The 25700-nt window shown below is 39.3% G+C and overlaps 2 protein-coding genes across 4 annotated transcripts in view; both read left to right on the plus strand.

Moving 5' to 3' along the window:
- Positions 1-4956, plus strand: part of arhgef17 (Rho guanine nucleotide exchange factor (GEF) 17) — a 49802-nt gene extending 44846 nt beyond the window's left edge. Inside the window, exons 16-21 of one of the 2 annotated variants that reach the window (XM_079466132.1) lie at positions 1399-1485; positions 1572-1639; positions 1723-1871; positions 2046-2220; positions 2504-2776; positions 2865-4956. In XM_079466132.1, coding sequence (XP_079322258.1) covers positions 1399-1485; positions 1572-1639; positions 1723-1871; positions 2046-2220; positions 2504-2776; positions 2865-3076 — 964 coding nt within the window. In that variant the 3' untranslated portion in view covers positions 3077-4956. The remainder of the gene's footprint in view (positions 1-1398; positions 1486-1571; positions 1640-1722; positions 1872-2045; positions 2221-2503; positions 2777-2864) is intronic. The other variant, XM_079466133.1, reaches the window with a different exon arrangement.
- Positions 4957-7406: 2450 nt separating this feature from the next.
- On the plus strand, positions 7407-25575 carry relt (RELT TNF receptor). Of its 2 annotated transcripts, none has more exons than XM_079466123.1 (11): positions 7407-7657; positions 17126-17200; positions 18812-18901; positions 19347-19531; positions 19691-19743; positions 20224-20472; positions 22483-22563; positions 22662-22737; positions 23463-23708; positions 23852-24023; positions 25031-25575. In XM_079466123.1, exons 2-11 carry the CDS (start codon positions 17159-17161, stop codon positions 25040-25042), a joined length of 1206 nt encoding a protein of 401 aa, XP_079322249.1. In that variant the 5' UTR covers positions 7407-7657; positions 17126-17158; the 3' UTR covers positions 25043-25575. The 2 variants fall into 2 exon arrangements, with proteins under 2 accessions (XP_079322249.1, XP_079322250.1); XM_079466124.1 differs by lacking the exon at positions 7407-7657 and adding an exon at positions 15950-16025 and having other exon boundaries at positions 25031-25573.
- Positions 25576-25700: the final 125 nt, after the last annotated feature.

Raw genomic sequence — 25700 nt, forward strand, 5'->3', positions numbered from 1 at the left:
AATTTAGCTTGATAACATTTCCACCTATTTCATTGTATTACATTACCTTTAGTCATTTAGCAGACCCTTTTATCCAAAGCGACTTACAAAGTAGGGGAAAACAAAAGAACAACAATTCATAGGTGCAGTAAAACTGGTCTCAGTTAGATTACCACAGTGTTCAGAGTTTTTTTTCCTGTATTAAGATTTAAGGTTTGTATTAAGGTTTTGTAATTCGATTAATAGGCGTTATAATGGAGTGTTACGGAAGTTTGTTTAGACAGGATCTGATGCCCATGAGTTTAATTAAGAGTTCGACTGGAATAACTTGTGATGATGCAACCTCAAGAACCCAACGTCTCACCTCAGGTGACCTTCATCTGAATGCATTACCTGCTTTACTGTGTTACCTCAGAAACTCTCATTATCTCATGCTCAGACCTGCCTTTCCATACAAACATTTACTCTCTCTCTCTCTCTCTCTCTCTCTCTCATGCAAGCCGCTTTGATGCTCAAAACAAAAAGAAAATGTATTTATTTACAAGAGCTGTTCATTCGGTTACAGGAGTTGTTGTTTATTGTTGTCTTTGTGTAGTTCTCCCTCATCGTAATTCAGACATAAGTTCTTCAACTTTAGTACAGTCTTCCGTTCGCATCAATAGATGAATGCAGATGTTCAGAAATCATGAATGAACTTGTCACGACTCATGAATGAACAAATGTCCTGAACTAACCAACGACACTCTTTAAAATAAAAGTCCTTAAAGGTTTTTCACAGCAATGCCATAGCATAGATTCAATTTGATATATTCAAAGAAACTTTTGTGAAACAATGTTCTATGGCATCGTGAAGTCATGATACAGCTAAAACTAATATTATCATTTGTTTCAGATGAAATGTAATGTGTATAAGCTGTTTTTCCACATACCAAGCATGTTTGTATCTCCACACTTAAATTTTTTGCAATTTTACGTGTCTATTACATGCATGGGCAACTTATAACACACCAAAGACAAAGAAAAACACGTATTGGTGCCATATGACCCCTTGTGTAAATATATATTTTTATGAAATAATTAAATGAAGGGTGTCAAAATATATCAGTATTGGCAACAACAGTGATTATTTATATTATATTACACATACAATAAAATAAAAATCTAGTGAAACAATCTAAATCTTGTTTACCTTTGGTATAAATCTAGTGATTTATTGGCGAAAATTTAAGATGAATTTATTGTTGTCTTGATACTTTGGGGCCATGATAATTGTGCAGTGAAGAAATATTGGGACAGATCTACTATAAAGCAGCTCCTAATATACAACCTATGTATCTTCACTTTCATTTTGTGATTATTTTGTGCACCACATTAATGAAAATTTCAACGAATCTTTTTTTTCTTTTTGTTGTTTTGCAGCATCCATGTGTATCAATCATCAGACAACATCAGGAACAGAAAGAACAGTATGAAGATGCAGCATTCAGCTTCGATTCTCTGTATCCTGTAAGCAGCCATTCCCTCCTTGATCTGTCGTCACGGTAACACGTACAGCATCAACTTGGAGACATCTTTTTTCTTTGTCTTTCCAGGTATCTTGACAACAACGTTTTCGTGTCCTTGGCAAACGGGGAGGTGATTGTCTATCAGAGGGAAGCAGGTACACACAGATGCAGTCACTTCAAGCGAAACATCTGAAGTATTAAGCCTTTATTTTACAAGAAATGTTTGTCTGTGTCGCAGGAAGTTTCTGGGATCCTCAGAGTTCACAAACGCTGTGTCTGGGCTCTTCAAGTGGACCTGTGACTAAAATGGTTCCCGTGGCCGGAAAGCTGTGGTGTGGTTGTCAAAACCGCGTTCTTATTGTCAATCCCAGCACTTTAACACAAGAGGTGAGACGTGAATATTTTTATATAGTCTGATTAGACTACTCAGTCGCTCTGTGGGCTTGTACTAACAAACAAAAATGGAGGACTTGATGTGCAAGTATTACATTGTTTAGAAGTGGCAATGTCATTAAGGTTTAACCGTAATTGTTGCAATTTTCACTTCCTGTTTTGCAAAAGCATTCATTCCAAGTGGGTCAGGACAGCACGCGCTGCGTCACCAGCATGGTGAATTATGGGAAGGGCGTGTGGATGGCATTACAGGGCAGCGCTCAGGTGCGACTATATCACACCTCCACCTACGAGAGCCTGACGGAGGTCGACGTGGCACCTGCCGTACACAAGATGCTCGCAGGTACTGACTAGTGTGCATTCATTCTAACACACTGATGCATTAGTGTGTGATGTCATCTGAACTCAACGCGACCCTGTCATATGCATGATGTCATTAATATTTGTGTCCTTTTCGGCTATTGTAATAACTATATTTTAGAAGTCGTTCTGTGCTCACGCGTATGTTTCCTGATGCCGTTTAGCATTCCTCATTTAATGAGATTGTAAATCTGGTCTCGATTCTGGATTCGGTTTTATTCAGAACACCACCAAAATAAGATAACGCATTTCATTTTCCCTCGCAGGTTCTGATGCTATTATCCGGCAGCACAAGGCAGCTTGCTTACGGATCACGGCTCTGCTGGCGTGTAAGGACCTGCTATGGATCGGCACCAGCGCCGGAGTAGTTCTGACGCTGGCCATCCCGCCCGTGTCATCCAGCACCGGACCGGGCTCGGTGCGGTCTCCCCTCGTCCCGATGGGCTCTGCTCACGGTCACACCGGTCACGTCCGCTTCCTCACGTGCATCGAGCTGCCGGAAGGTTTCGACCTTAACTTCCCGCTGCAGTCAGACGCAGGTTTGATACTCTCTTACTGGACTTTGTGCTTCACCGCTGTTTGGTTAACACATGGTCACATAACGTGTGCTATGTCGTTTTATTTTAGTGAACTCCACACAGAATAACTCTGAGAGTGGCAGCGGAGGATTGCAGGGACGTGACTCGGCCCGACGGCGTGCGTCAACGCTCATGCCCGTCAAATCCAACCTGCTGGTGATCAGCGGCGGCGACGGCTATGAAGATTTCAGGCTGACCAATAGCAGCGAGACGGTGGGGAGGGACGACAGCACAAACCACTTACTGCTGTGGCGCGTGTGATAAAGCCCCGCCCCACGCAAGCCGCTGGAGTTGCCCACGCACTTCCCCCTGAAGCCTTCCTGTTCTCTTGTGCATTGTGCACGGGTGTGTAAGATGTGAAAAACGGGGTGTTTGTTTGGGTCAGAGCTTTCCGTCACTTTGTTTCTTGTTGTAAGAAATCGATCTCGCTTGCCGTGTGGTGTTCCCTGTGGGCGCTTTTAAATATCGTGTTAAAACTCAAGTTTTAAAAAGAGTTACGTTGAAAACCCCTCGCGGAGGAGAAGACCGCCGAGTTGCCAGAGAAGGAAAACGCAGGGACGAGTGAAGGACAAGAGGAAGAACGAAAATGGACATATTATTGTGTGAAGAAGAATTATTCAGTTGGCTGGAGAGAAGGTATGGAACGCATCACATGCGACAGAGAGGATTGTGGGAAACGGTGTGAACGGTCCGCCGCTTATGGTTCGAGCGATCGACTACTGGTCCTTACAGACTGTGATGTTAAACCTCTCTGTTGTGCTGTACAGGGCAGGATGAGAGTCTTTCTTTAGTAACCAATGTGCAATATGAGGCTAAAATACCGCTATAATACACACATACACACGCTACTATATCTCCAATAAACCACAATCAGAGTTATTACACACTATCACTTTATTATTTCTATGTATAAAAAAGACTTCACTACATGATGTAAAAGAACAGCAATGACATTCCATATCGTAGTTATTATGACAAAAAACCTTTTTGTACAGTATTTATGTTTTTCAGTTTTAGTTTATACTTTTTTATAGCACTTAATTTATAAATACTGTAGTCTGGTGTTTGTCTCTACTGTCGCTCTCAGCTCACCAAACATAATTGAGGCGACTCTCATAAAGAAACGACCAGGGTTTTCGTAATAAAACAAATACATTTAGCAAAATGGAAATGAAGCATTGTGGGCGAAAAACGTTTAGGTTTTAGGGTGAAATATCAGATGTTTCTTGACATGTTTTGTGGCATTGACCCTTTAAGAAAGTAGTCAGGAGTTTTATTAATTGTGCGTGTTACAAAATGTCGATTCGAGTTTTGAGTTCAAGAACGGTGTTTGTGTTTAGATTATGACACGCACACTGAAGACACTGAAGTTACAGGCCTTTCGCTCTGTTTATGAGTGACGGTTCAGTGGTAAATCTCGTGCCGCCCACCGACGGTGGACTTCCTATTAAAAGTCCATTCAGCTGCCGTAGGTTGATGATGCATTCGGTCACGAACGCACTCGCCTGAATCCAAATGCCACAGAATGACGTGTCATTTAATCTGCAGTGATTTCCACAAACCACGTCACGTTTCACTTTAATAATCTGTTTTGTGAATGTTAGTGCCAATAACCTCTGGGTCTTTTTAGAAATCGTCAAAGAATTGACTTTGCCTTTATGAAAGACAAGATCATCAGAGAATCATATTTTCATAAATCTGAATTAGTTTTTCGATCAAATATCTTAACCAAGCGAGTGATGAAACTCAATGTAAGTCTCACTGTTGTGAGTAATTCCTCGCTTCCCCTCCTCGTTGTTTATTGTAAATATTGGTATATATTGCCTTTTCTGTGTACATAGTGCTCTCACAGTCCACGATTGTTCATATGAATCTAATGGCATATTTTTATAAGTCTGTTTTTCCTCAGTTGGCGTGTGCCGTCTCATTTAAATTCAAGCTGTTACGGTGTTTTATGAGAGATGGACAGCGTTCCAGCATCTGTGGCTCGTGTAACAGTTGTCAAGCTGATTTCACACTGTTACTGATATTCGTCTTATTTGTCACTATGTGTCTTTGTCATTAAACATTTCACTGATGTCAGAATCCTCACGAATCCTCATGTTTCTCCCCCCGTCTCTGGATAAAATCTGTTTTTTCCTAAAAACTGCATGTTGCAAGTTTTATTTTCATTTTAGTTTAGTTCATTCTGTGTTCATTTGGAATAAGTATTTAAGTATCATGAGCAGTTTCGCTCAGTTGACATAATTATATACTCTATACTGTATATATACAAAATATCAACATTTAGCAGCATCAATATCTAGGCTGCACGGTTTTTGAAGAAAATGCGATATGCAGTTCGATAATGTTTATAAAAGATATTATATTTAATACTGAAAATTATATAACCAACATACGTATAGCACAGTACATAACAACACGAAACAGAATTGTAACTTTTTTTACAGATTTTTGCATATAATGTAAAGACCTGTAATTTTAAAAAGAAAACTGTATTTACAGATTTCTCACGTATTTTTGAAATATTGCTGGAAAGACTGCAAAAATAAACAGGAAACTGTAATTTTGCGAGAATGCATTTTTTTATTTTACAGAATACTTCTGGCGTCCCAGCTGCCATAACATACAGTACAAAATTGTGAGATATCCAAATGATTCAGTTATCGTAAACTATTGTGACTTTTGGTAATATCAATATATCTTGGAGCCCTAATCTGAACGAATAAATATATAACCATATTGACACCTCTGGTTTTGAATTGATAGGTTTTCAACACTGCTGTCAGCACATCCCATGTCCATACAGACTAAATGAAACGCACAAGGCCGATTCACGTCATGCACTGGGAACTAGCTGCACGAGTGAACAATAGGAGCTTTATAATCTCATGCGATAGACATTTATCCCTGCAGTTGAGTCTAGTTAAAGAGAAACCTTAGGCCAGATCAAACCGTGAACCTGATCCTCTCTTTCAAACGCACCTATAATTAAAGACCCAGACATCTTTTAAGGTCCCTATAGAGTCATCAATAGAGCCAGATATTCAACAGGATCATATAAACCCAGTCGAACTGTGAAGCATCAGAGACAGTTTCATATAACCTGAAAAACATCTGGATGGTGAGACTGTGATGGTGACCTTAGGAGGCATTTGTGTTGTTCACCCATTGAAATGCCACAAGTAATGTTAATTCTGCTAAATGTATAGTTGTATGCTCATTTATATGAATGGATTCATAGTGTTTCTTTGTTTGACTTGGTGAACCGAATCAAAAGTTCTCTTTCATTCTCATTGAGGATGTTTTGGTGGAATGAAAAGCTCTGATATATCTTAAGAAAACTTTGATTATTTAATGGATCATTGCTTGATTCAGGCTGTTTGAGGCCTGCTTTTAAAGAGGTGGATTCAGAAGATTTACTTGTTTTTATTTTGTTTTTATTTATTCTTCTTTTTCAGTTTAAAATTTTGAATCCCAGTTTTTAATTTGCTTTCAGGCTTCTGGAATTTGGGTGGGACTAATCGCACAGTTTAACAGTTTATTGTTTTTCAGATTGAAATCATCAACGAACAAAAAGTTGCGCCACCTTTTCTTTCTGCTGTTGAATTAAATGTTCTTCAAAGTCTGGTAACTTTCCTCATGATCTATTCATATTCATCTGGAGCAGTGACGCACCTCGAATGATGCGCATTGTAGTGAGAGAATTCTGTTAAAATGCCCTGCAGCATGTGCTCATGACCGCATTCCAGCCGTACTCCCGTGAACCTGCGCTGGAGGGGGAGGAGATGTGGGAAAAGAATACAGGCATGTAGACTAAAATGCAAACAATATGTCAATGAAATAGAAATGACATTGTCTGCTCATTTTCACATCCTGCCAAAAAAGTCAATTTGTTTATAGTGACACACTATAGTGACAACATTTAGGACAGAATGAGATGTGTATAAGTGTTATTGCTTGAGACACCAGTCAGTCTCAGAACAAACTTCTTCTCTAAGCAGTTATGTGATGTCTCTCCATGTGTAAAGGTGAGCTTCCTTCAGGTGCAGGGCCTAAAAGTATATTTACATTTCACTTAGCGATCTTACAAGCATGTGGAAACTGCAATTCGCCCAAGTTAAAGAAAAAGTGATAGAAAAATGTAACCTATAGTAACAATAATCTTATGTGTGTCAATCCGAATGTTGCAAACTTCTCAAATATCAAATACAGATGATTAAATGATGCATCGAAGGCTATGTTTAAAGGGTTTTCCTGTTACTCAGTGGTTACAGCATGCGCTAGCAACCCCAAGGTCGTGGGTTCGATCTCAGGGGAAACAATACAATGCAAGTCGCTTTGGATAAATGCGTAAATGTATGTAATAGCGCCTTGTTTCTTTCCTGTCTGTTTTGTCCTCTGTTTTTTCGTATCATTCTTTTGGTGTTTCTGTTTTTCTGCTTTGCTGTGTCGGTTGTCTTTGTCCACTATATTTATTTATGTATTAGTCTAGTAGTGTTTACGCAATGCAGTTCTCCAACGGTCATGACGACAAGCCCGACTAAAATGAACGGAGAGAGAGAAAGAGAGAGCCCAGATGGTAGGTGGTGAGTAACTCATATTACACTCGGTGTGACGTGATTCTCTCTCTCTCTCTCTCTCTCTCTCTCTCTCTCTCTCTCTCTCTCTCTCTCTCTCTCTCTCCTTTGACTCTTTGGGTTAATGTTGGCTCGCGCACAGCTCATCTCTGCGCTTCTTTTACCGGCTCCATCTTTCTTTCTTCCTCACTTTCTTTAATTATATCTTAACGTCCGTCACACGGCGATTACAAGACACGTATGATATCGCTTTAACAAACAGGTAAGATATGAACTTTATTCGTGGCAGTTTCTTTTGTCGGCAGTGCGGATGCGGCACTTTTGCCGGGACATTTTTCTTCTTCTGGTTAAAGCGCTGTAGCCTGTAATGTACTCAGAGGAAGGCTTTTGTTCATTTTTCTACTGTATTTGGGTGATTTGTGTTGATTTATGGACCGAAATACAGTAAAACAGAGACAAAAGAAGCGTGTCGCGTCTAGTTCATTTTGACAGTGATGTTCATGAACTTTCATGCGTTCGCTACAAACCAACTTGTCATTTATTTAATACCTTGGATATATTTATTATCTAAAAACCAGCTTAACAAACGCTTTCAACCAAATTACTTTGGTAACACTTTATAATAACTTAAAATAATATTTCAAAACATTTGTTTAAACATGTGGTTGAGTATGTGTCTTATAACTTGAATTGATATAGGCCATCCTTTGTCAAAGTTTTCTGTTTTCTTATTAAAAATAATAACTTTAACTATAATAATAACAAATTATTGTAAGAAAATAATAATCCTTAGTCACTTAATGAAAAAAACGAAAGAACTTTTTTGCAATGTTTGGACATCCTGTATCCATATGAACTGTAGTAACCTAATATTTTTGTGAAAACTAGTTTTGTTTATAAGCCTACCGATATTTAATAAATCAAGTATGTTATGAAAGTGTTACCTTTTCATTTGATTTACAAATGCACAAACTTTGCTGTACAGAAAACTTGGTCCTGTCAAGAAAATAATCAGATGTTTTACATTTTTATGTCTACCTTTTACATGTCTACCTTTAATTTACAGACTTAAGACTTATGGTGGAAATTAAACTGCTCATATAACTATCAATCAGTATCTGTATGCATGAGAGCATAACATGGGACCGTTTATGATTTTATGGCACAATATATGACACAATGAAATATTATCATATTACCTCCAGCTCCGCAGTGCAATATGTCATTCCTGAATCTTGAGTTCATGTGAATGTTTCCAGTGAACTGAGATACTGTGAAGCAGAGGCAGTCTGTTGTTTAAATACTGTACAGCTCATTGTGTGATGTCGCCCACTGGGCACACACACACAAACACTGGCTCCAGACTTTGGCACGCAGTGCGCCAGCCAGAGTTTATAGTGGATGCATCATTAATAGACTACACTATAAACAAATTTGCTGTGTTATGAAACATGGCGCAGTATATCATGCATTGTATACATGTAGACCTTTAAGCGCAGAAAATATGTTCGTATAAAAAAAATCTGCAGTATTGGCACCGAGCCTGGAGTTTTTTACATTGTTGTATTGTTGGGCTGGAATGACCATACATTTATATAACGGTATTTTCAGATGTATACCGTTTCCGGTACATGACGGTATTTGTATCACAATTTATACTCATTGAAAGAGGAAATGCTGCAGTTGATTGACATAAAATGCCCTTTTGTACTGTCAAACGGTGATTGAATTATTGTAGAAAAATGCCACACTAGTATTATACAGGTTAGCAAGTCCCTAAAAATGATGCTGTTTATAAAGAGGTTACTCATGATGAAGTGAAGGAATCAGGATGCAAAATACAGAACCTTTTAATTGCGCAAAAACACTTTAAACAATCCCGTCCCCTATTATAACAGCAAAGTTTAGACTACTTTAATAACCGAATAGCATGCAAAGGTAACTTGCATACAGTATTTAAGCAAATAAATAGAGAAAAAAAGCTATTTTTTCTTGGTAGCACCATATCTATGGGTATCACCGATGCTCCCAACTTCAGGAGCATGTGCACCCACCCGAAAACTAATACCATCTGTCTGAATAGTCGAATACAAAATAGTAACAATTTGACCATTACAACATGCATGTGTTGTAAGGCTTTACATATTCACAATGGCTTCATGATTTCCTGAAATCTTATTTTTAAATCATAAAACAACTTCCGCCACTGGCCGCCATGTTTGCTCCCTGAATCTTAGATCATAGCAATATGCAAAGCCTGAGAGCTAGAACGCGCCCTATTGGTCAACGAAAGATAGTGGGCGGAGCCACCTATTTGTGTCTGAATGTGTGCACTGATCCACAAATGTGCAGAAAGCGATCTTCAAATAAATGCCATTAAAACACGTGGATTAAAAAATGTTTGTGAAACTCTCTACATGTATTCTTTATAATACAACAATTCTGACCCCATAGAGAAACATGTTAAACTAGAAACACATGTTATAGGCTTATATTTTTGCACGTATGACGTGAACACGCACGCTTTTTGAAGACGTTGCTCGTGAGTGAATTTAATATAACGTCATATTGCGCGCTTCCATTGCGGTACGAAAATCCAAACGAGTCCGTTTACCGCACGTTTATATAGAAAATTGACGATACAGCAGACAGTGCCGCGACATTGAAAGACGCATTCTGGATAAATGGCCGGTCGCAGTGCAACAGTGATAAGGGACCCCACGGAAACAGCGTCGCGCTGCGCTGCGTTCCGCACTGTTAAAGCTACACACACCGCTAACACGGTATATTAAAAATTGTGTTCTGTGCAACTATAAATAAGCTGCATTATGTTTGAAAATGTTGAATATTCGTGCAGCATTTACTGAAGGCGGGTTAATGATGTAATAAACCAACGGCTTGATCTAATATAACCACAGGGTGTGTTTGTTAAAGGATGGACCATTAGACTCTCTAATGCGTGTATGTTTAGAACACCAAGAGAAAGTGACCAATCACAGTTCAGGGGGCGGGTTTATCTCAAATAATAGACTGGTTAAAAAATATTAATAATAATAGCAGTGCTGTTTCCGACATCTGTGTGCATTGTGATGAGAGTGCGTTTGTGTGAGGTTAGTGAGGGGTCAGTCACTGTGTCCGGTCCTTTATGCCATCAGCCAATCAGCATTGATGTTTCTTTGTGAACAAGCCTTACATTCTTGCTACGGAATCCAGTGTTGGTATAGTTATCCGTGCATTATACACATGCCTGCGTGACATCCTTTCGATAGTTATTTCGTCCATCCTAGTGGAAAGCAGACATGTCCAAATGCTGTTCATGACATTGGCTGTGCCGTCCAAACAAGATGTGACTGAACTCTGAAAGTCTTTGTTCTTATCTGTAATTACTCCTGCTCGGCACACATTTTGAAGTGGGAGTTTCGTTGGCAGCAAGGCTTTCTGACATTGAGCACGCTCCTATGAAATTTGCGGGATGGTTCTGATCCAAACCCGCCACGGCTGGATGCAGAAATCAATGGTTTAATTTTAACCTTTGTTATTTGTGTTGGTCGATGGTTTCGGACGTAACCCTTACTGGAAACATTTTTATCCCTCGCGTGCAGACGTACCTGCGTTGGCAGGACGTGTCCGTGTTGACCTCTGTGTGGTTTGGGCACTGATAGCGCACAGACTTCAACAGAGATTTCATTTGTGTGGTTGTGGGTTCTGCTGTGCCGGGAGATGAACTTGCTGCAGCACTACCAGTATTATGCAGCGATGGAAAGCATAGGATTTTAACAGTTGTGCATCTTATCATACTCCATTATTTGAGTCTTTAAGGAATAATAAAGTGGATGATGATCTTTGTTATAAGAATGGATCTTTGTTGTTAATATTTAGATTTAAAAACTGTTGCTTTAAACCTGGAGTCAGAGAACTCTCTGTGTCCTATAATGCACAAGACACATTTATTCAGCTGTGACATTTGTTTTCACACGACCCATGACCACAAAGACCACATAAAGGACGAGTGATGCAATTCAGGATGTGATGAGACAGCACTTGGTGTCGGGGCCACATTGAGGCATCAGAAATATTCAGGGTGCTATTAAAGGGCACGGACATGTAACAGGAAGTTCCCGCCTCCTGGATGCCTGAGCAACATGACCCTGACCTGCACCCTCCTCTAAGCCTGCATCTATTAATCAGCAGAGTGCATTGTGGGTAATGTGACATTCCTTCAGTGGAAGCTCATTGTAGATTTAGAGCCATGAGATGCGACCGGTGGCATTGGGTGACCAACCCTCATGTCATTCCAAACCTGTATGACTTTCTTTATTTTGAAGAACATTGGTAACCAAACAACACGGAACCCCATTGACTAACATTGTGTGGACACAAAACCACAGATACATTTCTCAAAATATCTTCTTTTGTGTTCCACAGAAGAAAGAAAGTTATACAGGTTTGGAATGAGGTTTTTTGTTAAAAAACAACTAACAAAACATCCCGTCAGAAGCCACTGCATCTCAATAAAGTTCACAAGAGACAGATTTCCTTCACGGATCCAAAGCCTGCTCATTGACGTTGGACTTGCATATGGGTATGTTTGCCATTCCGGGCCGGGAAGGTGGAATTCCTCTTTCGGGAATAAGGATTGTTCCACGTTTCCATTAAGGAAGCGTTTTGCTGTAGTATATTTTCCGAGTAGTTAAATGAGCTTGTGTTCCCACAGATTCTTCCCTGATCTCATTGTTTTCCAGAAGGCTTTTGGGTTCAGCAATGGGCTGTTTCCATTTAACAACTTTGCTGTTATAAAAGGGGAAGGGATTGTTTAAAGTGTAGTTACAAGTTTTTTGCTAAGATCAGACTTTTGGCACCGTAAGATTCTTCAGCAGAAGGATTTCATTAACATTTCTTAGAACGTTCTGTATACAGGTATACACACATATACATATTATGCTCTCTGTGTGTGTGTGTTTGATCCTTTGAGATGGACACTTCTGGTTGTTCTGCACTGGTTACTGTACAGCAACAGACTCAGCATGTCAGTGATGTCAGCATGTCAATCAAACGGCTGGAATCCTGCACCAATGACGCGCTTTGCTCACTGTGTCAATTTACATTCACACCATCATTGTGGACGGTGCCGTCACCTTATGTTTACTTGACTAAACTCTTAATGGAAAATTTTAAGCAGCATTAAACAACCAACAAATCTAAACACTTATACCTAGTCAATCATGTATTTACTATAGATAGTATATACTATATTTGAAAGATCTTTATGAATAGTTCAATCTTACATGATGGTACTTGAATGTGGATCATGGCCATGTTTGTTCAGAATGATGTTTGGCACAATGACTGTTATTTAGATGTGACATCAAGAGCTTTATGTTGGACAGGCACATGTCTCATCTGTGGTTTTCTTCTGGAGAAACCACAGCAGAATGATGCACATGGCCCATAATCCTGTTTTCACGTCTCATACCTACTGTTTGTATGGCAAACTATACAAACAGAAACGTGGTTTACTTCCAAAACAACTTACAACACCTTATTAACCTCTGCGCTTCCTTTGAGTCCGACTAAAAATAGCGTTTGGTTAATGCTACATCATATTTTTTTTGCTGGTTTTAGATAAATATAGTTCCACCTCTGTGTTTGATGGCTATTTTCCTGGTTAAAATTAGCCACATTTAGCACAAGCTGGTCTGTTTTTACTGTTGTAGAGGTGTTTTTTGTTCACTTTTTCTACAAACCAGAAAACCCGTTTAGTAATGTACGTGCGTACTGTTGTTGAAAGCGTCTTACATCCAAGATTTAATTGCCTTTCATGACTTTCTTGTTGTCTCATTTTAATCCGGAGAGTCCAGAGAAAACTGATTCAGTGTAAAATCCCTTGGTTTTCACCTGTTCAGTATATTATTGTCTTAGATTTTCATTTTACTCAAAACATGTTTTACACAGCTTATAAATCGAAAAACCATCTTTCTGTCCCATTGTCTGACGAGGTTTTATTCACATGCCTGCGTCTCTTCTTGGTTGTCGTAATTGTTGTGTAACGTTCTTCTCCCCCGGCTGCAGAGGGTGGTCTCAGGACGTGGTTGGCAAATGGTTTGAACCATGCATGATATATAAGGTACTGAAAGCGGTTAGAAGCCGAAATCAAAGGGTGGGCCTTTCTTTCGAGGTAGTCAAAATGAGGCTATGGAAATGAAAAGTGTCTGGCTTTTAAAATCTCTGACTAAATTTGTCAGCACCACAAGGCTGTTGGGAGTTTAGAAAAAACTGTTGAAATCTCAGGCCTGGAACAGGACAATGTTGACTTTAAATGACAGACGTCCAGACCACAAGACAAGATCACATGGCTTTAAGTCTTGTGTATGTTTTCTCATATTTTCTCTTTTGATCAGACCCTGTACAACACTTTAAAGGCGGAATAACATGCAATGTAATGCATTCTGTAATCTTAACACTGTTGAACGTGCTGGCTTCTCATGCTTGAAATGGTCAACTTGTTCAAAAACGAGTTGGACGTATGACGACGTATTTCTGTGCTTGATACACTCCTCTAGCACTACGACTTGTTTTGGAAAGTTGTTTAAAAGGGATCATTTTCCTTTAATTGGGAAAAGCACGCCCGCGCCAAAGCAAAAGAAAGATCCCATCCACGTGCCAACCGACAAGCGATAGGAAGACCCGCTTATCAAGATTGGCTGCGCTGCTTCAAGATTGGCTGCATTGTGGGCCTGCAGCTGCAGCTCGTTACTCTTGCGATAGTGAGAGAAGTTGAGGTGTGTTTGTTTGTTCACGGCATTTCAATGATGGATGTTTTATGAACGGTGGATATAACGCTGGATTTGGAGCTTGGAACTGCACGCGGTAAGTCAAACTAAGTCATATGTCTGTGTTTTGTTGGCAATCAACGTGTATGCAGAAGTTTTTAAACAACACGGAGGAATAATGCAATGATGTATTGTGTGCTCGTGCTCTAGTTCCGTCCCCCTTGCCCGCCTCCAACAGCTCTTCTTTTTCCACAAAAGAATCTGACAATAGTATCTCTCGTTTATAAATTAGATCAAACTAAATACTGAAGATCCAACGTATGCAATACTACTGTATAGATACTCAAGATTCATATAAGATAGGCAGAAACTGTGTGAGTTATCCCACAACCACATGGAGGTTTTATAAATGTAAAAATCTAGTGGTATCCTTTACGTATATATTAGAGCTGTAAACTCATAAGCTTCCCTAGACACCACGTAAATGGTGATCTTGTCTTTCTAATTCATAGCTTTATTGAGATGACATGTCATTTGAGCAGTCTATTCTCCTGTTGTGGTTGTAATCTTATCAGTAGGCTGGTCTTATAATCAATTGGTTTATATTTCTTATCTGTCAACATATTGGAAGGTTATCAAAAGTTCATGCAGACGATGGCTAGACTGCAGTTTTGCGTCTTGGCTGTAGAAGCCACATCTTCTCTCGTTTCATGTTTGGGAAGGTGCTTGGCTCTGGCTTTGTCTTGTACGATGGCTTGATTCCGGTTGTGAGCTTTGGATCCCGATTCGTCTGGATCGAACGAGGATTTTTAGCTGCAAAGCGCCACGCTTCCAGAAGTCAGTTCAGGGCAACCCCTTCATAGCGTCCAATTTGTAACTTGATGGATCCCAAATAGGCAATTCTTGTTTTATGTTTTTTGTTGTTTTATTTACTTTATGCCGTTCTTCATGCACTTCCAAAACCATGGAATGGGAAATTGGACAGTACAGAGATAGAGATGCATAAACTGTAATTACTGTCCGTTGGGGCTTTATAGCTTTTTAATGAAAGAGTTAAATTGAAACAGGCATGAGTCGTGTGCCACTGGCAGCTGATCTTGAAATGTGAAGGTCGAGACATTTGTGGTGGTTTAAGGCTGGGGGCAGAATGAGCTCCCATGAGCCCTTTCATTTGGAAGGGCCACTTAATGTTCTTTGCCAAAACTTAAAAGTCATTTGGTTGACATGGTGAAACATGAAGAGTTTAACTAGTCCTAATTTGTATTGTTTCTGCCAAAATATTTAGCTGGAATGTGGCAGGTTGTTCTCCAAACCAAAGCGATGTATCATGGGGTCGAAACGTGAAGCTTTAGTGCAGGCGACAGCTCTGGAACGCTTGCATTCAAAGTCCAATTTAATCTGATTCTTAAAATCATCTTGGTTTACCAGGGCTGAATTCTTTAGAATATTTGGATGATAAATTGGGCTAAAGTGTCGCTATCAAACTTTAGCTATATGCCAAAATCTGTGCACATATGGACAAAATGTTAAAATTTGCCGTCCAAGTTTATGGATGATGTTTTTCGCATTCATATATTATGAAAATGTTTTCAACCCATTCATCACACCCACAAAACATATACTTAAAAAACTTGTGTTTGACATAACAAAGTACAGTCTCAGACTCTTAATGTAAAAGCTCATATGATTGGAGAACTGTGGTAAAGTGGGTGGGGCTTATCACAGGTTGTGGGAGGAATTGTGGTTTTGCGTGGCAGTATAAGGAAGGGCAGCGTTATGCACACAGGTACGGTGAGACACTTTGAAAGCAGAGCATCCTTAGACTGTTACCAGGGCTACAGAGATCAAAACCACGCTGGGGTAAGTGGGGCTATCCGTAGCACAGTCTGTTCTGTTGTCATGTCAACAAGATCAAAGCAATGCAGGTGTCTGGTTGTTCTTAAAACAATAGTTTTATTTATAAAGTTTCCTTATTTTGCAATAAGGAGTTTGAATATTTGTGTGCTGTTGTAAAGTTGTGTTGTTCTTGCTTTGCTGTGTTCTAGTTTGTTGTTAACTATAATGAATGTTTGAGCGCTATATTGTGTTTATTGAAGAAGGGAATATGTGGTTTGCAATAATATTTACAGTACTACAAATATAACAAATCATTCTCAGTTATTTTAATAATGATTTATTAGAAGAAATGCATACTGTTTGTGTTGTCGAAGTAATATTTAGCGAGAGAATGTGTTTGTGGATCATTTTATTGCTCTTTCAAAGCTCATGAGACTGAAAGGACTAGTCATGTTTTTAGTCAAAAGTCAATGTTGAACTCCTTTAAATGTGTAGGCCTGTTGATTGTATCATGTTTTTATCCTAGATTTCTTTTAGAGAAACGAAGGTAGACACAAATGACACGCAGTGAAAGTATAGAGTAATAAAATGTAGACAGACCTTATGAGACAGATAATCTGATTTGGGGAGAATCTGCCTACAATACTGAAAATAAAATACAGAGTCCTTTCATTTGTACCAAACGTCTCCATGACATCTTATTTGAAACTTACTTAAACAGAACATGTCTGGGTCCCAAAGCTTCGATTGATTGTGATGTTTGGACAGATATGTGCTAGTGTGACGTTTAAGCTCAGAAAATCTTCTTGACCCGATGATCAGAGCATCAGTGCATAATGTGTTCTTATTGACTCTAGTAGAACCAGCGAGTGCTTTCTATCCTGACCGGGCACGTTCAGTCTAAAAATAGGTCAAGAAAAGCAGAGCTGCCCAAAACCACAGGCCTGCAGCTATTTATATCACTCTTTAGCGTATAGATTATATTTGTGCACATGGAAACCCACAGCTGTGGCCTTTAGAAGAGTACTACAGACTCTCACATCCTCATATTTTTTAGGTTTTCTTGACCTTGATGTAATGTTTGCTGCATTTGTCATTAAGTCTCTGTCATCGTTTGTTTTCAGATTACATGAGTATAGAAGAATATTTTGAAGACGATGAAGAACCACCTTTACTGCTCAGCTCCCGTGTGTCTCATCGTGAGTAAAGACTTTATGTACCGCTGTTCTTTCAGGAACACATCACACACTCTGTACCCCAGATATCACTGCAGTCAGTGATGGATGAGAGAGAGACGGAAGTGAGAAAGTGTCTCTCTCAACTTCACCGAATGTTCCTTCACTGTTTAGAAAGCTTAAATGTACATCGAGCCCATGACACAGCACTTAATATACTCACGCTATATAACATTGTTTTATGTTTATCAGAACAGGGTACACGGAAAATATACAGTGACAATGCACTCTCAAAGGCATTCATTTTTTCACATTGTGTTAACACAAATTCCCATCTCAACATAAACCTCCAATAAAACAAATTTATTTATATATATACGTATAAACTGTAGGGAGCGTTCCTCAAAGAGGGAGGGATGGATTATTTTCGATAAACATTATTAAAGGGTCTCATGTTTTGTAAAATGTCCGATCTATGGCTCCTCCCATAATAATTCACGGAGAGAATGGAAATGGAAAAAAGTCAGAAATCTCACGAATGTCTCTGTCAATAGTTTCAAAAGAGACGTCCACAATGTGTCAAACTGAGCTCAGATTTGTCAAGTTTGCCATCAAAAGTCAACATTATAGAAGATCTCAAAATTAACTCAAACATTTCTCATCAAATTCACCCGATTCAGATTATTTTACCTCTGTTTATTTTTCACCTCCGTACTCTTCATGTGTTTCACAATTACATTCTCATTTGTTTCTTTTTTTTAATGTGGTTTAGTAGAAACACAACTGTGAAACTCAAATCTCATGAGCTATGAAAGAGCAGTCGCTGAGCTATAACCTTGGGGGTATTTGTTTAGAGAACACAAAACACATCCACACACCTGAAGTTCACTCTCCCTCCAAACTCCAATTGACATTTAATAAATTCACTTTAAAATGCAAAATGTGACTGTCTTTCTGTTGTTTCATTATGTCTCACATGCGTCTCTGTATGGCTCAGCAGTTCTGAATCCATATATTGCATCACTTCTTCTAGTTGCCTCTCCAGGATAAAACGCTTTTGTTGTAAACAAATAAAAGCCTCTAAATAAAATGCCAAATTTACAATAGAACATCATTTCTGATCAACAATGCAAAGAGTCAGCGCTGTATTATATAGTGTCGAATGTATTATGACACTATATAACTTTTTACTTTAACTTTTTAGTTTACTAACAACATCATAGGATTTTATAATCTACTCGCGCGTTTATAAATAATAATAAATTAAACAGATACTGGCAGCTTCAGGGAATATTTTTACTGAGATCATTTGTGTATGTTATTTGTAGATAATGTAGTGTACAGTCTGACCCCAATACACAAACACACACACGACGAATTCTCACAGTAAGTTTTATCATATGGGAAAAACCTGTTGTACTGTAAACGTAATAGTATTTACCGTATAATGTAATAAGAAATGTATTGTGTGTATCAGGAAGTAAATGACTAATTATTTCTAATTATTCACCAAACTAAATTTCCTGTTACGTCTTTTTATTGCAATTCAGTTCATTTCTCTTCCTTTCATTTCATCACTGCAAATCCTTCATTCATAATTTCCCCCAACAATTAATTCTCGGTGTTTCCGTATAGCTGTTGGAGATATGGGGGACACTGGCAGCGCAGTGCCGTCAGGAGGAGGGATGTGTGTGTTCACTCTGTCCAGCCGGTCAGGAGCCCACGGTGAGAGAAAGCAGACCCACAACACACACACACATTCAGTACATCGAAATTGTCACATTTGACTAAAGAAATCACTCCTTCATTTGAAATAATACATCAAATAATGTTAAAGGCATACTGTAATTTACCTTGTATAAATACTGTGGTTAATTTGCATTATAGCAATGTCCCTTGTAAAAAGAAAAGATTATTCAAATTAAGCTAATAAATGTTAATAGACACACAAAGCTTAATTGTGTTGGGCTTGTAATTGTTTTATTTCTGTCTTTTTTTGGTGCTGAAACTTTCCCAATCTTAACAAAGTGCCTTTAAAACTCAACGGTTTGTTCTTTCACACATGTTGTGATGATCTAATCTGATTAGTTTCATGTTTGCTCACCTCCCTGAAAGTAAGTCTCTTGTGAGAAAAGCATCTGCTAAATGACTAAAGGTTTGCTTCTTTAAGGCTTGCGGGGAAGTTGAAGGTCCCGGTGTGACTGGAATGTGCGGAACTTGCCCAGGAGGCACCTTCTCAGACACCAATGACGCTGCGCCGTGCCGCCCGCATACTTCCTGCACTAAACTCAACCGCTGGGTACTGACCGCACCTACTTCAATCTCTGACGCTGTGTGTGGAGGATGTCTTTCTGGGTAAAGAACAAAACATATCCATTTCCACGTACAAATATCTGTGAAGATTCCCTTTTCGGTTCACTTTGTCCGAATGTTGTTATATTCTGAAAAATGAAAACTGTATGATATAGAAAGCAGAGAGAGAGTGGTGTGTTTATGAATTGACATGTTTTCCAGGTTTAACCCTGCTGCTACGTGGAAGTCCTCCATCCTCCACGCCTGTGTCAGGAGTAAGTGTTTAGAGTTTTATACAGTACATTGATTTTGTGTGAGGTTTGGTCATTTCACAAACAAACAAAAAAAGTGCTAGAACGGACCATACTATTACCACGTCTTTTTGCTTGTTTGGACATGCTAATACAAGACTATACATAGATATACATGCCACATTCGACCACAGACACATGGATGTGTCAGCCATCTTGGAACAGTCAATATTTGACTTGCTGTCGTCACTTACGTTTATTAATATGACAGGTTTCAACTATTGTAACTTAAGCTGACGTCTTTGTCTTGTTGTATTGTGTTAGTTTAACAATACTAATGTTTGTGTATATACAACAGCATGTAACATCTAATATTCATACATGCACAACTATGGTTATAGATTCACAGTCAACTTGGTCCGAAGTGTTCACGGACTGTGATTGTTTCAAATTTGGCAGACAACTTGCGGCTTTCCAATAACATCGTGCGTTTTTAATCTCCAGAGCCATACAGCCGGCGGAGGCGCAACGTGGGTAAAAATCACCCCACCAAGACTGGAGCTGCCAACTCCACCAGCGTTCACGGCCCTGAGGAGAAGAGCACAGAGTACGCTGTGTTCGCGCTGGTGCCCGTCTTCTGTGTCATGGGGCTGCTGGGAGTTCTCATCTGCAACCTGTTGAAGAAGAAGGGCTACCGGTGCAACGCTGAGAAAGACGGAGTGGATGAAGAGTCTGCCGCACCGGAGAAAGAGGGTATGATACAACATTACACTTACACGCCAGGACACTTGTGCTGATGGTAAAGTGTAGTGTAGTACAGGATAGTAAAAGTTAACAGTAATAGAGTAGTTTCTGATATGTATTGCAGCAGACTACGCCGTGACATCAAACCCGTCTCTTCAGGGTTGGAAACAGAATCCAACTAGATCAAGTTGTACAAGAGGACAGACGGTTGTCCGCTTTGTGTAAATAAATGGGTGGAACGGCAGGCGTTGCTGGTTTGAGTGTTTTGTACAGTAGCTCTGTGAAATGATGATTCAGGTTTTGCTTGTAACGCAGGTCAGTCTCTCAGAAAACGCTGTGTGGGAAAGACACGTCAATCATTCTTCTATAGCTGTATGAGCGGTGAGGATTGAAGAAGCTTCATGGCTTTAGAAAAATAAAAATAAAATCTCTGATCATCCAACAACTGTAGTTTGTCAATACCTGATGTAAAAGAATTGGACAGTGACCAGCATTCCCAGCGTTTCCTGTTTGCTTGGACCCAACAAGTCTTGACCCGAACCAACCAGCTTTACAGCGTTTGAATATAAAAAGTTATTATAGCTGAACAAAAGACATGCTTGTGTATTTAATGTCTTGAATAATACAATCATACAATCATGTATGAATGAATTCATAATAAGAACATGTGTCGTCATATATTCACTCTCATGTTGTTTTATTCAGAACCATCAGGTTTTTATACACAATGTACTTATACTTTACAGGAGAAAGCCAGTGTTTGGTAGAAACATATGACTTGAATATCTGTTCTATATCTTTTACATTATTGCTCAAAATCATTTTGACTGCATCTTTATTTCTGAAGCCTGTGTCTCTTCTCACCTGAGTTATGTTGTAAACATCTTTACAGCTCAGGTAACCCCCCCCCCCCCCCCTCTCTCTCTCTGTCTCTCTTTTCTCATCTATCTTTAAGCAACACTTCCTCAATATCTCCTTTCGCTAGTTGAATAATTCAGTCTGTTCTCTGTTGTACAGTAGACGTTCTCCTACCAGTTATCAGCAAACTCTTGACTACTGACTTGGTCAAACTCAAAACTTTATCTGATCACATTGAATGGAACAAGCGAATGAACATGATTAGACCTCCAGGACCACGTTTAGGTCTCAATGAAATTGTTCAATGATAAAGTATCTAGTTGCATCAAGCAGCATTTGCAGTATGTAAAAAGCTTTTGGAACCTTGTTTATTCAACATATCTAAAGGTTTCCGATCTGTATGCCGTTTAATAATAAAAATCTTGGTTTTAGTAGTGGGTGTGACTGAAAATTTGTGTGATGTCGGTTTGGATCGAGTCCGAGGCTGATCTTCTCTGGGGTGTAGTCGTGTTAATTTTGTAAAAAGTTTTGTTTTATTGGATTCTGCAGCAAGAACCATCAAGAGAGCATGAGATTGATTAAAATAAGCTGAACATCGGATAAAAGCATTTGATACAGTAAATGCATGAATATATTTTTTACAGTAATTTTTATTTCATTTTTACTGAAATGTTCTGTCTGACATAACTGTTTGTGTTGAACTTCCTTCAAATGAATGAAAATTAAAACAGTGACATATATTTATTGGTCAGTGTATAAGAATAAAAGTGGTCTGCAGTTCTGACATTTGTTCTTCATGAATAGAGGAGAGTGCTGAGTGAGCCGTTCCTACAGTAACATGCCCAGCTGCCTTACTGTGGAACTCTGGGAAATACTGTAACCCGTGACCATAGAGACCATTATTCCCTGCACAGCCAGCCTTTTGTTTGCAATCCACAGGCTTGATGACTATAGAGGGAATTTTTCACGAGTATCACTGCAGCGTGACTGTATTATTATTATGATGTGATGAATACTGTATGACTCATCATGTACTCACAATGATGTGTCCGTGTTTTGAACTCACGTGAATACGGTTAATGAGGTAGAAAGCATCACACAGAGCTTATAAATGTAGCAGAAACGTGTTTTATTCTTGAACGGTTTCGTGTCTCTCCTCAGGAAACCTGTGTCCATATGTTGTTGATGATCCTAACGAAGACACCATCAGCATTCTGGTCCGGCTCATCACAGAGAAGAAAGGTGTGTGAGGGTGTATGTCGCCTTTAACAGGACACATCATTTCAAAAAGCTTCACAGAAAGTCATTCTGCCGTCTTAATATCTGTGTGTTTGTGATAGAAAACGCAGCTGCTTTGGAAGAACTTCTGCTGGATTATGAGACTAAACAAATGGCTCTCAAGTCTTCATCCATCAAGTAAGGACTCAAGTGCACAAACACATAAATGAACACTGCATTCCAAAAATCACTTTACTCACTTTAAAATAACAGATCCTGAATGCCTCGGCTTCATATATTCAGAAGAAGACTTCATTTAATAAGAAATAAATAGCTAGTCAAAGAATCAGATGGTCTAAACAATGATCAAGTTTACATTTAGTCATTTAGCAGACGCTTTTATCCAAAGCGACTTACAGATGAGGAAACATTAGAAGCAATTATAACAAGTTATTGTCATGTCATGCATTAAGAGAAGAATCGTCATGTTTTTGGAGGAAGGACGAATGATTGGTTTTATTAATTCTTCATTGTGTCCCCTGTTGTATTCTGTTCAGTCCATTGAAATAAAGTGTTCTGGCACAGAGGTTCAGTTCTCTGCCATCATCTGACAAAACCCCATGTGCCAACCGATTAGAAGAAGAGATCCTGTAAATTCCAAATGCCATCTGACAGCATCATGAGGGCAGGCTTGATATTAGTAGAGATGGAAGAGGGTCTTACGTGTGTGTTCAGAAATGTTATTTCATTAATAGTGTTTGCTGGTGTAAACATGGGTAATCCCCTTTGGACACGAATGATGCGTCTAATCGTTCAGATTGTTTATTGGACCGATGATTTCTCCCCTGGTGGACAAAAAATATATTGTCTTACATTGAAGGAGTGACCTATATACAAGTCTCTTTCTGTTTCTGTCTTCACAGGATTCCGGCTCTTCCTTATTTCTCCCAGTTCCGCTCGCTGCCCCGGCTGTGTTCTCATCAGCATCATTTGCACACTATAAACGGACTTGCCCCTCGCTCTGGCCTCTCCTGTTCCCGCTGCAGTCAGAAGAAATGGCCCGAGCTGCTGCTGCCCGCCCTGCCCCTGCCTGCCGATACGCACAAAAGCCCTGACCTCTTCAAGACCCCCCTGCCCGGAGGAGAGGTCACCATTCTCTCTGTCGGAAGGTGAGCAGGGCTAAAATACACCACTGGTTAGCTGCATGCGTTATAACTCTGGGATTGATGTCTGTTTTAATGAACATGCACATGCATGTACTGACGCATCACCAGCTTCCTGACCTCTGTGTCACCCGTGTGTGTGAATACAGGTTTCAAGTTGCTCAGATCCCGGAAATGAAGTCCGGCTGTAAGGATGCGATCCAGACAGAATCCAGCGACACAGACTCTATGGACAGCGCGCATATTGAGCCCGCCGAGAAGAGGTCCCTGCTGGGCGTGTCCTCATCTTCTAACTCCGCCTCTTCAAAGTGCAGACAGGAAGTGAGTCACTTCATATGGGGAACAGGAACACTTCTGTATAGTCATGTTGTTGTTATTATTCTTACATCCGTTTGGCTCGAGTTGTAGTTTCCTTCTTTCTCTCTCTCTCTATGTGGGGTGTTGCTTTAAAGTTCATTGTGTCGGTTTGTTGTGGTGCATTTGTCAGTAAATGAATGTCAAACTTCCAGATTTCCCATGGCATGTTTGGCGAATGCCAAGATCAATTTGACACCTATTTGCTTAATTATTGTTTCTATTTCACTTATCTTCTTTCATTATATTTCATTTCAAGTACAGTCTTGAACTATTGGACTTCCATATATGAAGCATAACATCTACTTTATTTAGTTTCAGTGTTTTAAAGTATTTATGGTTAAGTCAGTGTTAATTAAAAACACAATCTATTTCAAAACGTTACGATGACGGACATCCTCAGTTCTCCTTATAAAACTTGCATCAGAAAAGTGAAAATATTTAATGGGTTTCAAATGTCATTTTGTGTTGATCTACAAGTTTATGAAGCAAAAGGAAATGCTTCATTCTGGCAACGGTGAAAAAGAACAAAATGCACAATATTATGGAGATGCATTGAAATGTTTAACCTGATTCTTATGGACCAGTTTGTCCTGTTTTAAAGCTGTAGGACACGGAAAGCTGTTGGCTTGACATTGTTTGTAACTATCTATAGCTCCTGGGGTCATACACTCAAATACCTCAAGGCCTTCCTTGGCGATCTTCTTCACAGCTTCTGACTTTGTGTTTGTTTTGTGCCTCACAGATGAATGTACTGACAAATACGTGTTTTGATTATGTTAAGTCCTCAGTTTGTCCTTTCTAGCCCCTTTGAACTCCGGGGGTCTTAAGGGTTTCCTTCCATCACTGCAGTTCACGATCACAAAGAAATGAAATGCCATAGCGACCTCTCGTGGCACTGCGTGTTACTACACACAGGTTTTATTTGCAAAGAACCCCTTTGTCATTTCAGTCTCTTTCTTTCTATTTTTCAGATAAACATATGAAAGATCGGGGAAGAATATGCATTAAACGGACCCTTCTTGCAGATGACATCATCAGTGGGCGACAGATCAGGGCAAATATGTGGCAGTGATGTCACTATTCGCCCCTTGATGAGCCTTGAATTCACGTCTTTAGGAAACATTGTATTTATTGAATGGGTAATAACTTTTTTATTTAATTATAAAAGCAATATCGTCTATGTCTGTTATCGGATAGGAGGAGCCACCGTGCTTCCATTAGACACTACAGAGTGTTTTCGTTCATCATGTGGCTCTAAGCCGCTACTGCTGACTGACATGTTGCACAACAGCACTCTGAACAATGAGACACTAGTGAGACGTATTCTCTTGTCAGAATAATGAGAAGTATTATTGAGAAACGCTGATAGACTGATCTGTCTTTTTTTTTAGCTCTGTTGTTGTTTTTTATTGTTCTTTTAATTTTATTTCAAACGAGTTGAATTTGTACAGTCATGGAAATACATTTGTGTCTTGTTTTGTTACAATAAAGTTCTCCAAAAATCATTTAAAGCCAGTCATGAGTGCCATATGTTAATCTTCGGTTTCGTTACTATGCTAGTTGCTCATTGTTAATTGAAGCAATATTACTTTCAGAAAGAAACCTACCGTACAATACAAAATCAGGATATAGGAAAAAATA

The sequence above is a fragment of the Barbatula barbatula genome (assembly GCF_947034865.1).
Source record: "Barbatula barbatula genome assembly, chromosome: 10".
Taxonomy (NCBI): Eukaryota; Metazoa; Chordata; class Actinopteri; order Cypriniformes; family Nemacheilidae; genus Barbatula; species Barbatula barbatula.